Below are 15,917 nucleotides of genomic sequence, written 5' to 3'. Positions count from 1 at the left end.
GTAGGTGATATCAATTGTGAGTAACACTGCTTTGACTCCAATGGGTCTGATCTCACTATGACTCACATTGTTTATCATCCTGTGTGTATTCATTTGGCCCCATTTAGCAGACTGCTGATGTAACTATTTTTTTAGTTGAGGGATAAATTCAGCTCGCTCTCACCTCATATTTTGGAGCATATGAGGCTGCTATAGTTTGTTGTTCAATAGCACTATTATTGTGTAGAGATTTCTGAAGGTGGTGGTAGGTTTCAACAACAGCCCAAGTTGGGCTGTGGTTTTAAGGGTACGTGTTTAATTGAAATCAATTGCTCCAGTCCAGATAAAAGTCGGGCATGCCAAAGCTTCATAAAGAGCAGTGGGGGAAATTGATCATGACTCCACTAAATCCCTATAAATTAAATGCACATGTTTGTAGCCTTTCAACCAGCATATTGACTAATTTTTGCATCTCTACTTACAAAGTCTTTAAGAATCGCCACTGAAAACACCATTTTTTGTTCTTTACCTGGTGGGTAGACCAAAGCAACATGGTCGCCATCTTGTAAGTGTCCCCTTTCCATCAACATAACGGCTATCTTTTCAGCCCGTTTATGTAGCTGGACACATGTTAGAGAGTTTGCTATTGTCCCCTGTATTGGGAAAGAAGCAGAGAGACTGAAGTTTTTCTTTTCTTTTCTTTTTAAAAGCACAGCAATGAAAACCAAGTGTTTAATACCACACACCACAACTACAAGTTGAGCCCAAACCCAATTCAAGATTTGGGCCCACAATGTGATGACTACATGGAAGAGGCTTTTCAGCTGCCTTCCTCATAGAATCATAGAGTTGGAAGGGATCACAAGAGTCCAACCCCTTGCCATGCAGGAATCCTGCCCACAGCTGTCCCTTGGTGGGCTCGAACCATCAACCTTCTGGTTAACAGCCAGGCGCACTGACCTAAGAGCAGGCACCCCCAAACTCGGCCCTCCAGATGTTTTGGGACTACAGTTCCCATCATCCTTGACCACTGCCCCTGTTAGCTAGGGATGATGGGAGATGTAGTCCCAAAACATCTGGAGGGCCGAGTTTGGGGGTGCCTGCCTAAGAGCTACACTAGTAGGGAGGTATCCCTATGGGGTCTCCATTAGACCCTACCGTAGGTGCTGATACATTTGTGCAGTATTGTCCAGGACCACCAGAAGTCACAGGAAAACATAGCTCCTGTAGATCCTGGCATTCTAGCTAGGACCCATGGGAACTACATTTTCCCCTGGTCACTGGCAGCCAGAGATATGCACAACAGCATCTAGGGCCTATTGATTGCTTCCCCAAGAACCAAGGAAGCGCTGGAAAAGGAAAGGGGCAGTGGAGAAGGCTTTTGGGCCATATTAGGCTCTTAATGACATTGTAATAAACATGATGGGACCTCAATCTTAGAATGGGCTCAGGTTAAAAACAGTATTGGATTCATTTTGAGAATAAAGTAGTTTAAACGGAGCCTTCCAAATCACTCAGCTTAACATCAAGACAGAGGCAGCAATGCTTTCTACCTTTATAGCTGCTCAGTAGTTCATGCCTGCATATTAATGCAGCAATGCTGAAGAGAGGAAAAAAGCCTGCTTAAAAGAGGTGTTCCTGGAAGTTCATTAACTTGCACATTGGAACGAACCCAGCTAGCAACATAATGGCTTCAGGAGAGGGTTGAACCGGGACAAAAGAGGAAGCTTGCGTTGAAAACGTTTGTCTTCACCAAACTTATTAGAGAGGGAACAGGGAAGCAATCCCCACACTGTGTGGGAACTGCTGGCACATCACATAAAATTTTACAAGAATGAAGGGCTTCTGGGAATCTGAACCACCCACTCACAAAGAGACTCAATTGGGGGGCAGGGCAATAGGCTGACACCACAATCCAATAGTTCGGCATATATGGTAAAGCCAGGGGCAAGCACATTTGGGTTGGCCTTCGTTTTCAGACCAAATTGAAAATATGTTGCCTCCCCAGGGGCAGGTTCTTGCACCCAACTCCATGCTATATCTGTGGAAAGAAGCATGGAATCAGAGGGAGATCTCCAGCTCCTCTGTTCAACTGGTCCTAAGAGCGATCCACAGGAGTAAGCTGACATGCCTGTGTGCTTATACCTAGCAAGCACAGACCCAAAGCAAATCTCACTGAACCCTTGGAGTGAGGCCATCTTTTGCCTCCTCTTCTCTACTGCCAGAGCCTGGAACTCCTCTCAGAATGGCTTTGGGGCAGGGAAGCAGCAAGTGAGATGATTGCACACTGCATGGAAGACACTGTCTCTTCTCTCAGAAATGAGAGGGTGGTTGTGTTGTGTGAGTAAAGGGGAGTGGGAAGAGAGAGAGAGAGAGAGAGAGAGAGAGAGAGAGAGAGAGAGAGAGAGAGAGAGAGAGAGCATACTATATGGAATCGTAATAAATTCACTGAGATGGCCCCACCATGTGCTCTGCTCCGATCTTTGGAACAATCCAGGCCTTTTGAGTCGTTTCTGGACCTACCTCCTATTATTCCATCCCCACATGGCTCTAGATTCTCAACCAAGCATGCATTCCACAAAGAAAACTTGGGTGACCTGATATATCAATATTTATTGTTAATAGTAAAGCGAACAGACTTCCCAGCACCTTACAGAGTTCAAGAGACCGTTTAAGAGACTGTGCCCATGCCCCACAAGCTAAATTCAACAATGGGAAACTGGAGGAAGGGCACTGAAGTAGAAGCATGAGCATCAGATGGTTTCAAGTTTCAGACACATATAAAACTGCTCCCTCCCTGCCAGCCTCGTGGCAGAAAAATGATTGGATTCAGTCAATGGACAGCTGGGGAATTATCCCCCCAATTCAAGCAAGAGGAAGAGCCTGTACTTGTGGAAATGTGGCATCTGTGTTTCACATTTTAACTGGAAACCACGGTTTTCAGACCCCATCGAAACTGGGAACTTCTACAGGCAATAAAGAAGTATTCAAATTGAACGTCCAAAGAAAGAAACCAAAAAAATTTCAGAAGGAATGTCACACGTTTTGAAGCACCTGAAGCTGTTATTTTCCTCAGACTTCTAAATGTAAGCACACACCCTCCCAACTGTTGAAGAAACTAATTCTTATTCATAATGCATCTCTCTTTCTCTCTCCAGAAATTATTTAACTATCTGCCTCAAAAAGATAAGTGTTCATTCCACAATAGAACAGTGGCACGCTCCATTATCATGCATCGACTGCTTTTATGTACTGAAATGGCTTAATCATAGAGACTAGAGAGGGAATGTTGGGGGAGGAAATCCCAACTGAAGATAAGTTGCAAATGAAGGATTTGGTGCTATTCATGATCGTCACATCATCACCTGAGAAGATGATAATTGCACAGTTGATAAAGTTAATGGATCTCAGGGTGATCTGGCTACCTCTGAACAGTTGTGGGTATTTATATATTAAACGCAGTGTAGCAAGGGAGGGATGTGATGAGCTCAAGCATGGTCTCTTATTGGCACAATGCACTGATCTTCCCCCAACAGCTTTTGCACTGAAACCTAAGGAAACAAGCAGCTCCACCTAATAGGCAGGCTGACAGCAGAAGGAGGGCAGGGAATGGTGCAAAGAGAAAGCAAACATTATTACATTCTAACCTGTACAATCCATAGGGTTGCAAGACTCAACAGAGGACAGGACTTCTGTGCCTTTAATTGCCCTGCTCTCTTTTGAGTCTGGGAACCTTAAAAGAGAAACCAGCAGACCCTTTGCTTGGAAATTAAACAAAGGGTCTGCTGGTTTCTCTTTAAGGTTTCCAGACTCAAAAGAGAGCAGGGCAATTAAAGGCACAGAAGTCCTCTCCTCTATTGAGTCTGGCAACCCTAACAATCCAGCAACAAACCTTCCATGGTGGAAGTAAGATTAGCAAAGGCATTCTAAGTGAAAGCTCCACAGTGACAAAACTGCATTCCCAAGAACACTTTCAGAAGTTTGAAGTATTATAAATGTTTTTTTTCCTCCTTGGGGTACAAGTCTATTTTAGGCAATTTTATTGGGATTTGTTGTTTTAAGGCTTTAAAGGGAATTGTTTTGTGCTCCAAGCCCCTGCCCAAAGGACACCCTCATAATGTAAATAAAACCCAGATATCCTTACCCTACAATTTAGCAGTGTGTAAAGCACGTGGTCAGGAGTTGTTTGCGCCCTCCATTGTAAGACTTCTGAGAGAAACAGGAACTGTGCGCGGGAGGAACACAACATCAGAGAGGAGAGGTAAGAAGCATAATACTCTGTTAAAGATTTTTAAAGCATTTTTAGAAAACTGTCCCTTCCCCTCTTGGACACTGCTGCCAGTTTTACACATGCATATATCATTGTGGAGGAATAAACTTAATACTTTTGGGAATGGAAAACTGAAAAGGCAGGATATAAGTATTTTAAAGCCAAGAATTTAAAATAAACTGCTGTACTACATCTTGTTCATCAATCAACATAGCAACGCTCTATTGTCTTAAGAGGCTTAAAACCGTTTAAGACCGTGAGATATGCCTGGATGGGTTATATGAACAGGAAACAATATATCCAAGAGATATATTCAATGAACATTTATAGGAATTATTGGGGCAACTTTAAAACTGAATACTATTCATAACAATTATCACATCAGCCATAATACACACACACACACACACACACACACACACACACACACACGCACACAAAGATTATCAAAGAGAGAGAAAAATATGCATTTTAGAATCAAGTCTGCAAGTGCTATAAAGTGATAGCCACATCTGCTTTCTGTATCACATACAGTGGAACCTCAGTTTATGAACCCCTCGTTTACGAATTTTTGGTTTACGAACGCCGCGGACCCATCTGGAACGGATTAATTCATTTTCCATTACTTTCAATGGGAAAGTTTGCTTCAGTTTATGAACAGACTTCCGGAACCAATTACACCCATGCTTCGGGTTAAGTACGCTTCAGGTTGAGTACTCCGCGGACCCGTCTGGAACGGATTAATCCACTTTCCATTACTTTCAGTTTATGAACACTTCAGTTTATGAACAGACTTCCGGAACCAATTGTGTTCATAAACCGAGGTACCACTGTACTGGCAATGAAATATAGGCCTGTTCACACAACCATCAGTCCAATGAAACCTGGATTTTAGAATTTATTCATTTATTTGAAGTATTTATATCCTGCTTTTCCAGCATGTGCTCAAAGCAAATTGCAACCTTACTACAAGATCTGGAAATGACAAGAAAGAAACCTCTATTCCAGTTTTGAGTTTGCCGGCATGTGTCCAATAAGCACTGCACGTTATCGTACAACAACAATGCCATTCTGTGAAGCCCCACAACCTACAAAGAAGGTTATCTGCTTTACCTTTCGGGCTTGATCGTTATCTTCTATTTGACCCAAATCTCTGCCGCTTGCCTGAGCAATTCTTTTTCCAGAGACGAGATTCCCCACCATCACAGAGGCAGGGCCAATTTCTATAGAAAGATTTTTACAGTACAATAAAAACAACAACAGCAGCATGCAAGTACTACAATGCAAAATTCAAACTGCTATATGCTGCAACACAGTACGTGCTAAATGTGCTATGTACTGTATCTCCTACTTTAGATGCAAATGTTCAGCACACAACAGAATAGGTTCCCTTTGTGGGCTGGTTTCCCCTTGATATTACTATACAACCATAATTAACAAGAATGACTGACAAGCATTTTCAAGAAGTGACACACATATACCCAGATGACAACAGAACAAGAACATAAAAACATTTCCACCGCTGAAGAAGAGGTCAACCAATATGGCTAAGGTGAGGCCAGAACCTTCACTCTTCTAACCTGGAAATGTTAATAAGAAAATATATCTTCCCGTCTACAGAATTTTGATGACTCGCAGAGGTGGAGGAAAGTTAGAGAAGCTTTACAAAAAGAAGAACTCATGACAGGCAAGAAGACATCATTGACCAGCGAGTTTTTACCTCTAGTTATCATTCTCAGTTAATCTCCCTAGAGGTGGAGGAGCAGGGGAGATTAGATGAACCAAGATAACAGACAATAAAAAGCCTACCGGCCAGCAGCATCTCCTTCCTTCTCATCAAGACGAGCCTTTCCAGATTTCCACTACTGCTTAGAGGCTCAACAAACACCACAGCCCGACTACTTTTTTGAGTAGCAAGGGAAACATGCAGAAAGTTCACAGAGTTTGTATCTTCAATTGGATCATAATAATTTTCTGCAATACCTATGTACTAAAGTCGGCATCTCTGCAATACCTATTGTGAGGGACAGGGGATATCGCGAAGTCCCTCCCCTCCTGAGTTCAAGCCCGTCCCCGAGCAAAGGGGAAAGCAGGGAGAGTTCCGATTCCAGTGGGGAAGCAGGAAGTCGTGTCCGAGGCTCAGGCAAGGTAGAGGAGCCAGGGTCCCAGGTGGGACAGGAAGGGGCAAGCAAGGGGGGAAGACCCATCCCTCCAACTCCAGAATTACGCAGGAAGAGGAGGGGCAAGAGGATGGGTCTGCCAAAGCTTTTGTGTTGGAGAAAGACGCGCCAAAAGCCATTAGGAGGTTCTGAAACCGACTGACAACATCGCTCCGTGTAAATAGCAATGACTTGAGCACTGTAAATACGCAGCACCAATAAAAGAATAAAATGCAGAGCTGCGTAGCGTCGTTACTCTGAAGTAGTCCACTCCGGCCACTGTGACAGCAACCTCCTAATGGCTTTTGGGCTACTTCGGAGTTGCCGGGATGAGCGTGTCCGAGGCGGAGAAGTGGCGGCAGATCGCTGAGCAAGCCCAGCTAGAACTGCAACAGCTGTCGCTGCAGGCGCAGGGAGAATTGAAGGCAGCTAAAGAGGAGACTAAGAAGGTCCAGGACGACCGGCTACAACTTGCGGAACAGGTGAGAGAGCTCCAGGAAAAAGAGCAGCATTTAAGGGCGGTGGCGGTAGACCTCCAAAACAAGCTGGATGCAGAGAAAAACAAGGCGGGAGGGGCTCCCCAAGTCCAAGTGCTGCCAGGAAGGAGAGCAGGGACCCTTGTAAGCAAGTTCAATGGAGACCCGAAGGAGTTTCAGGGCTTTGAGACTGAGATCGTGTATGCTCTTGAGCTGCACCAGAATGAGTTCCCCGATGATGAGCACAGAGTAGCGTTTATTGTGGAACATCTCACCGGAGCAGCCAGGGAGTGGCTAAGACCATTAATCGCAACCAAGAATCCTTGCATGAAAAATGTCCAACAATTTCTAGAAGGTTTGAGGACGATGTATTCGTCCGATAGTCATTTGGACCAGACTAAGGAGGAACTGCATAATTTACGCCAAGGAAATATGACAGTTCGCGCATATTGGGCGAAATTCACCATGCTGGTGCACAGACTGGGGTGGGCTTTGGATTCGCCTCCCATGCAAGCTGCGTTTTACTTGGGTTTGAGCGAGGAGGTGAAGGATGAACTCTCGAGAGGTCCAAAGCCCAGTACTATGGATCAGCTGAGCAAAGCAGCTCTGGCGGTGGGGGTGAGGCAGGAATCCCGGTGGAACGACAAGCAAGCGACGCGCGCAAAGCGGGCTTGGTTCCCACGGTCGCAGGAGAAGCCACTCCCTCAACAACCCTTTCAGGCCACGCCTGGAGCCAGCCAGGACCAGGAGCCCATGCAGATTGATAGCGCGCGCGCGCGGGCTTTTCAAACCCCAGCGGCGCCAAGACGCAAGGAGGGAAGGGGCGGGAATTGCTTTCTCTGCAACTCACCCCAGCATCTCGTCAGAGACTGCCCACATCGCAGGGAGTGGCAAGGAAAGGCGGGAACGGTGGTGCCCTCCCCCACTGACGCAGCATCACAGCAGGGAAACGGGAAAGCCTGGCTGCAGGAGACAAGGGGCAGCAGCCAGGCACAGTCAGCAGACAACAGCCCCAGCCCGCCCACCCGCACAGAGAGGTGCAGAGCCAGCCCACCCCTCCCAGAGCAGGAGTGGTTCTAGAAGTGACGCTAACGCTCCCAAATGGCTATCCCCTGACGGTCCTCGCCTTAATTGACAGTGGGGCGTCCGCCAACTTCTTCTCGAGAAGCTTTGCAGAAGAGCACCAAATCCAGCTTTTGCAGTTGGATTTTCCTCTGCACGTAGCAACCATTGACGGCAGGGAGCTGCTGGGAGGGGCCATCACACATCAAACCCCCCCCATGAGAATGACGGTGGGAAGGCACTCAGAGACACTGGCGTTCAACGTCACCACCATCTCAGACCCCCCCATCGTCTTGGGCATGAGCTGGCTGGCGCGCCACGACCCCTCCATCAGTTGGCACCAGAGGTGCATCACGTTTGGGTCAGACTTTTGTCTGGAACATTGCATGCAGCACCAACCAGGGGAGGGGCCTCCGATAGCCACGGTGGCCACCATGCATATCAAAGGGGGTGAGGCAATACCCAAGCAGTACTGGGACCTGCAGGAGGTCTTCAGCGAAGCGGAGTCCGACCACCTACCCCCGCACAGGCCTTTTGACTGCCAGATCAACCTGGTGCCAGGGGCGACGATACCCCCAGCCAAGCTGTACGCCATGTCAGACCAGGAGCTGGAGGATCTGCGCGCTTTCATCGACAAGAACCTCAAGCGGGGGTTCATAAGGGAAAGCAAGGCAGCAGGGGGCAGCCCGGTCTTCTGGGTGGACAAGAAAGACACGCAACAGCGCCGTCTTGTGGTGGACTTTAGACGGCTGAATTCGGTGACAGAGCCCGTGGCTTTCCCCATGCCCAGAGTGGATGATCTCCTGACAGCGGCACGCAGGGGCAAGATTTTCACCAAGCTGGACCTAAGGGGGGCGTACAACTTGATCAGGATCCGGGAAGGAGATGAATGGAAAACCACGATGTTCACGCCTCTGGGCTCTTTTGAATATCTGGTGATGCCCTTCGGTTTGCAAGGGGGCTCAGCATGCTTCCAGGCCTTCATGCACCACGTCCTGGGGTCCCTCCTCTTCAGGAAATGCTTGGTCTTCCTAGATGACATCCTTATCTACTCGAATGACCCAGTGCAGCATGTGAAAGATGTCAGAGAGGTGTTGCAACGCCTGAAGGAGCACCACCTGTATGTGAAGCTGGAGAAGTGCAAGTTTCACACCAAAGAGGTGGACTTCCTGGGCTACAAGCTGTCAGACAAGGGGCTGGCGATGGACAAGGACAAGGTGCAGGCCATCCTGGACTGGCACAGCCCCAGGACGCGCAAAGATGCCCAACGCCTACTAGGCTTCGCTAACTTCTACAGGAAGTTCATCAAGAACTTCTCTCGCGTTACGGCTCCCATCACGGACTGCCTGAGAGGCAAGCAGAAGTTCAAGTGGACACCAGAGGCGCAAGCAGCGTTCGAAAGCCTCAAGAGAGTGTTCGCCTCAGACCAAAACCTGTTCCATGTGGTGCAGGACGCGCCCCTACGCATTGAGACAGATGCTTCTGAAAAAGCTGTGGGCGCAATTTTGTTGCAACTGGACGCCAACAGGGAGTGGAGACCCTGTGCCTTCTTCTCCAGGAAGCTGACACAGCCTGAACGCAACTACACAGTGTTTGATAGGGAACTTCTTGCGATCTACGCTGCGTTCCAGCACTGGCGACACTTCCTGGTGGGCGCGAAGCACCCCATCCAGGTGTGCACAGACCACAAGAACCTGGAGTTCTGGAGAACTGCCAGGGTGCTCAACCAGCGGCAGATACGGTGGGCAGAGTTCTTCTCGAACTTCAACTTCTCCATCCACTACATCCCGGGGGAGCAGAATGTCAGGGCGGATGCCCTCTCCCGCAAGCCAGAGTACATGGAGGAGGAGGCGCCACCAGCCCCAAGGCACATTTTCCCCCCGTCGGCATGGTCCTGCGGAGCAGCTGTGGTGAGCGAGGCAGAACTCACAGCACTGACGGCAGCGGATGAATTTGCCAACCGCATCTTCAGAGAACTGAGAGGCGGGAGGGAGCAGGCAAAAGACTTTGCAGAACGCAGAGGGCTGCTTTTCTACAAGGGTGCGCTGTACCTACCCACCACCCAGCTTCGACGTACGGTCCTCAAGCAGATGCACGACAACCCTACAGCGGGGCATTTTGGAAGGGACAAAACCGCTCACCTAGTCATGAGACACTTCTGGTGGCCAGGGGTGCGGGAAGATGTTCGAGACTATGTAAGGGGCTGTACCACCTGCCAGCGGGCGAAGGTGGTCAGAGCAGCGCCACCAGGGTTGCTGGAGCCCTTAGCCACACCACACAGGCCGTGGGAAGTGGTGTCCATGGACTTCATCACAGATCTGCCTTCGTCCAGGGGTAAGACTGCAGTGTTGGTGGTGGTGGACCTTATGTCCAAAATGTGTCACTTTATACCGTGTGCCAGGGCAGTCTCGGCAGAAGAGACAGCCAAACTGTTTGTTGATCACATTTTCAGACTGCATGGATTGCCTTTAAGGGTTATTTCGGATCGTGGCCGCCAATTTGTTTCCAGGTTCTGGCGGCGGCTCATGAACCTCCTGCAGGTGGAGGTCAGCTTGTCGACGGCTAGACACCCGCAGACCAACGGACAAGCGGAGAGGGTCAACGCCATTCTGCAGCAGTACCTGAGATGCTACGTCAGCCAGCGGCAAACGGACTGGGTGGATCGCTTGCCACTAGCAGAATTTGCCTACAACAATGCAGTGCACGTCTCCACAGGGGTGTCGCCCTTTAAGGCCAATTACGGGCGCGACCTCAGATCTTTCCCAGAGAGGGAGAGGGAGGAGGAGGAGGAGGAGGGCCCACAGGCTGAGGATTGGGCAGAGGAACTGGAGACGGTGCACCAGCAGCTCAGAGAACACTTGGAGAGGGCCAAGGAAGCGTACAAAAAGGGGGCAGATCGCCACAGGCGACAAGGGGAGGTCATCAGGGTGGGGGACAAGGTGTGGTTGTCCTCGGAGGGCCTTCCCACCAGAGGGAGGTGCAAAAAGCTGGCACCCAAAAGGCTGGGCCCCTTCACGGTCACGCAACAGGTAAACCCGGTGGCATACAGGCTGGCACTGCCAGAGGACATGAGGGTGCATCCAGTGTTTCATAGATCGCTGCTGTCGCCGTACAGGGAAAGCAGCAGGCTCCGAGACAGCGAACAAACCCCCGAGGGAGGGGGGGAGAGGGAAGGCAGGGAGCAACTCAATGAGGCCACGGCCATCCTGGATTCAAGGTGGGGGGTGGGGGGACTGGAGTACCTCATGGCATGGGAGGATGCTCCACCGTCCCAGAATGAATGGGTCCCAGCCACTCAGATACAGGAGGAATTCTTGGTGGAAGAATTTCACGCCCTCTTTCCCCACAGACCCAAGCCCTGGCACATGGAAAGGGAGGGGGAGGAGGAGGAGGCACGGGAGAGCAGCTCACCATGGCGCTGGGAAGCGGAGTTTGAGGAACCAGAGGATGAGGTATGGGTGTCACCGAGATCCACCCAGTCAGAGGAAGGAGCAGATTGGCAGAACGTTTTTACCCCCACCAGCTCTGACGCCACGGACTTTTTGGGATTCCCGTCCGCCCAGGCGGAAGGGGGGGGCTCGCAGGACTGGGGGGAGGTATTCACACCAACGGGCTCGGAGAGCACTGAGTTCTTAGGCTTCCAGTCGTCACCGACACATGGGGGGGGCCTGGGGAGGGGTGAAGGAGAGCTTGGGAGGGGGGTGGATGTGAGGGACAGGGGATATCGCGAAGTCCCTCCCCTCCTGAGTTCAAGCCCGTCCCCGAGCAAAGGGGAAAGCAGGGAGAGTTCCGATTCCAGTGGGGAAGCAGGAAGTCGTGTCCGAGGCTCAGGCAAGGTAGAGGAGCCAGGGTCCCAGGTGGGACAGGAAGGGGCAAGCAAGGGGGGAAGACCCATCCCTCCAACTCCAGAATTACGCAGGAAGAGGAGGGGCAAGAGGATGGGTCTGCCAAAGCTTTTGTGTTGGAGAAAGACGCGCCAAAAGCCATTAGGAGGTTCTGAAACCGACTGACAACATCGCTCCGTGTAAATAGCAATGACTTGAGCACTGTAAATACGCAGCACCAATAAAAGAATAAAATGCAGAGCTGCGTAGCGTCGTTACTCTGAAGTAGTCCACTCCGGCCACTGTGACACCTATGTACTAAAGTCGGCATCTCAACGATTAATGGACATATCATGGTAGACAATATTGAGCTAGATGGAGCACTGATCTGTCCCAGTAGAAAGCCCGCTTCCTATGTTTCTAAAGTATCGAGTAAGCCTATTATATATATATGGAGCCATTGAGCTTACCTGGCTGTTTTTGTCTTGGTTTAGGCAGGTTTGTTACACAGGTGTGTGGACACATCAACACATTACAGGGATGCAGTGCTCCTTCGAGGAAAAGCTGCTTAGTTTCAGATAAGTGGATTCCACCTAGAGGAGTCTTTGGGAGTGTGTTTGCTGGTACCAGGGCTAGGCAGTAAACTCCCACTTGATGAATACTGTCTATAGCCTAGAAACATTAAAAAGGGGGATTTAATGCAAGGTCAGACATGCAGGGAGGAGCTGTAAAAAGGTAGTTGGAAATTCTCTACCCTCTAAAACAGGCATGTCCAACTCCCAAGTGACTGCGATCTACTCCCAGTATAAAAATACTGGCTGTGATCTACCCATTGTCTTTCCCAGGAGTTGTTGAGCTTTTGGGGGGGGGGAGAATCACTTTCCTTCAGCCCACGATCGACCTGAGACACCCACGCAATCAACCAGTAGATCGTGATTGACCTGTTGGACATGCCTGCTCTAAAACAATAATGTCATGTGAATCCAATAATGTACTGTGAATTCAAGATAGAAGTATAAAAAATCTGAGACTGTTAAGATTACTTAGTTGGTGATCTCAAATAAGCAAACTCAGAGACACAAAACATGTCAAAACCAAATGGTCCATGGCTCCTTAGTCACTGCGCACATCGGCTGTGCACTACAAGCCAGGACTAATTATACCTATGAAAAAAATAAATTCGATTTTAATTCAGTCTTGTACACTGAAGCAGAAATAGCCTGTTTCGATGATTTTTTCACCACATCTCTCTCTCTCTCTCTCTCTCTCTCTCTCTCTCTCTCTCTCTCTCTCTCTCTCTCCTCCCCTCCTACAACCATGGATTTCAAATAGCTACAGAGGCAAGAGAAAGGGAAGAACACACTCCTGTCTAACTCTTACTAACTCGCTGTTTGTGTATGAAAACTGTAGAAGAAGATTCTGGATGAACTGTCCACTCTCCGTCATGAACTTCCAGGTCAAAAGTATGCCAATTATGGAATACAATGAGCTTCTTCAAAACTGCCCAGAATCTCAAAACATACTGGTTATCCTCACATTAACAAATGAGACCTTGCTCTTACTAGCACACATATTCAAAATATTATAGCTTTAGACAACCCAAAGGAGCACAATATGGTCTATACTACAAAGCAAGGGAGCCTGTGTGTCCCAAAACTGACAAATATGCAATAAACTCATGGATTCCACCAAAGTGACATTGTAATGACCCCAAAGTCTAGCAGGGATCTAGGTTCAAAGTCTGAGGTTGCAGGTGCCTCCAGCTAGGGAATCAAACCAGGTCCAGAGCTTCAAGCCTGCTCCTGGAGATTGGAAGACCACTGAGTCTGGGGCTGATAGACAAGAGTCTAGCCCACAAGAGTAAACTTCCATGCCATTAGGGTCTGTAACCTTCTCCTGAGCAATCTGATCTGGTCCTGCTTTGCAAGGAGTGCACCAGAAGGGAGGATACAGAACTGAGGAGGATGCTTAAAAGGCTCGGACTGCTCTTAACCTTATCAGAGCAAGTTGCTCACATGGAGCTATCCGTGGTCCTGCAACGTCTGGCCTGTCTCGCTGCTTTCTCTGTGGGATCCAGCATAAGACCGAAACATGACAGGGGACAGTGATATCCAACTCCTGCCACACCCACCGATCCAACCTTAGCTCCAACCATTGATTTAGCAAGGAAGCATTTCTGATGAGGTCTCATCTTCCTATCAATGTTTCTTGAAGCATGAGTAAAGAAACTTACTTCACCTGCATAATTCCTCTACTTAAAAGGGACCCCTACCTAAAGTGATTACAAAGGCAATCCATGTAACACAAAAAAGGCTGAGAGACCACCACCCAGGTAAACAGAATTAATTCTGACTTGCTTTATTCTGCTCAGTGTTGTTACTATAGGGCACACTACTAAATACAATACACTACTAAATACAAGTCAAATGCACAAGGCAATTAACCCCCCCCAAAAAAAACTGAGTACTGTACCATGCTACCTATGAGCTATGACTTTCATTACCCCACATGGTTCATTACACTTGAAACAAAACCACTTTGAAGGGTTTTCTTTTTTTCAATCAAGTATGCAACGGAACCTGGAATGCTATGCTCTCTCTGAGTGCACTTCCCATGCTCTCTCTGAGTGCACAGGGCCTCAAAGAAGAAACATGTGTCAAGGGACCTTATATGCAACCACCAATATCTGGCACCTTCTGTGCAAACAGGCAGTGGGAAGGTTGTGGTTAAGCAGCCTGTGGGTTGCAGGGAACCCAAGACCTGAAGGGAGTTCTCGACATCAAAGTGGAAAAATGAAGAGCCACTAAGCAAGGCTGGTATCACTTTTGTGCTAAGTAAAAAGGTAAAAGTATCCCTGACCATTAGGTCCAGTCGCAGACGACTCTGGGGTTGCGGCAGCGCTCATCTCTCTCTATAGGCTGAGGGAGCCGGCATTTGTCCGCAGACAGGTCATGTGGCCAGCATGACAAAGCCGCTTCTGGCGAACCAGAGCAGCACACGGAAACGCCATTTACCTTCCTGCCGGAGCGTTACCTATTTATCTACATGCGCTTGACGTGCTTTTGAACTGCTAGGTGGGCAGGAGCTGGGACCAAACAACGGGAGCTCACCCCGTCGTGGGGATTCGAACTGCCAACCTTCCAACCAACAATCGGCCACCCCTAGGCTCTGTGGTTTAGTATCCTGCTAAGTATCCTGCTGTTTATTCTCCACCGGCATGAAAAACTGCCTTTCACACGCCATTCCTTGATTTTTCTTAAAGTTCATGCAAGTCCATAGCATGGTTACTGCTCCTCTAATCAAAAGACAGGGGAGAAGCAGCTGCTTGTTCCAAGAGGTGGTGGTGGTGGGGGTTAAAATTAACTCTTAAAGCCTGTCCAAACAAAGAATATGACTCTTTGTGCAGTGGAAGATTCCAGGGAGGATACAGAAGGATTAATTGGGTGGCAGTGAGAGTGGCTTTTGTTTTGTATATTGATGTCTCACCTTTGAGTGGCAGTAGATGGAGAAATTTAGGCTCATGCTTCCAGGGAAGGCGAGGCACATCTGGCCACCCCAACCCTGCGGATTACAGCTTAAGCAACTGTACCTGTAGCACTCTGCTCATCCACTGAAAGCTGTCTTCCTCTGTAGAGTCCGGCCTTTGCTCAGCAACGATAACTATCCTCTCGTCGTGAAGAACGCTCACTGAAAACACTGCTATTCTGTGGGGTGTGCAAACCAGGACAGATAACTGTGTAAGAATAGCAAGTGCAGAGAAAACTGTATTTCATTATCCTCTGTGACTCATTACTCATTAGTTATGCAATTGAGAAGATTGGGGCTCCAGTTCTTATTTATTCTAGAAAAAGCCAGCTGCACACAACACCTACATGATTTTAAAATAGAGCACTGCTGAAGAACAGCTTTTATAAAAGAAGAGCTTGATTCAGATTTCCAAAGCTTAACACAGAGTCGTTGCAGAAGATGTCATTGCTCTATATATGATCAAGCCCATCAATGCGGCAGAAAAACAAGGCTTAAAGCGACACAACAGCAAAAAGCCACCACTGTCCACATTTTTATTTAGATGCATTTGGCTCCATTTGTGACACACTGTCAATGGAATGCCCTTTCCCTGAGAAGCTCGCCTACTCTGAGGTCATTT

At 48.4% G+C, this 15,917-nt stretch overlaps 1 protein-coding gene across 5 annotated transcripts in view; it reads right to left on the bottom strand.

Moving 5' to 3' along the window:
* The window catches only part of DIP2C (disco interacting protein 2 homolog C), a 324,193-nt gene that overhangs the window by 46,749 nt on the left and 261,527 nt on the right, over positions 1-15,917 (bottom strand). For all 5 annotated transcript variants that reach the window (XM_035128998.2, XM_035128997.2, XM_035129000.2 and 2 more), the window contains 5 exons: positions 15,360-15,474; positions 12,241-12,442; positions 5,363-5,472; positions 4,124-4,204; positions 509-632 (listed from right to left, as the gene is read on the bottom strand). In XM_035128998.2, the coding sequence (XP_034984889.1) occupies positions 509-632; positions 4,124-4,204; positions 5,363-5,472; positions 12,241-12,442; positions 15,360-15,474 (632 nt within the window). The remainder of the gene's footprint in view (positions 1-508; positions 633-4,123; positions 4,205-5,362; positions 5,473-12,240; positions 12,443-15,359; positions 15,475-15,917) is intronic.

Source organism: Zootoca vivipara, chromosome 12, assembly GCF_963506605.1.
Source record: "Zootoca vivipara chromosome 12, rZooViv1.1, whole genome shotgun sequence".
Classification (NCBI taxonomy): domain Eukaryota; kingdom Metazoa; phylum Chordata; class Lepidosauria; order Squamata; family Lacertidae; genus Zootoca; species Zootoca vivipara.
This window is presented reverse-complemented; position numbering and strand designations above follow the sequence as displayed.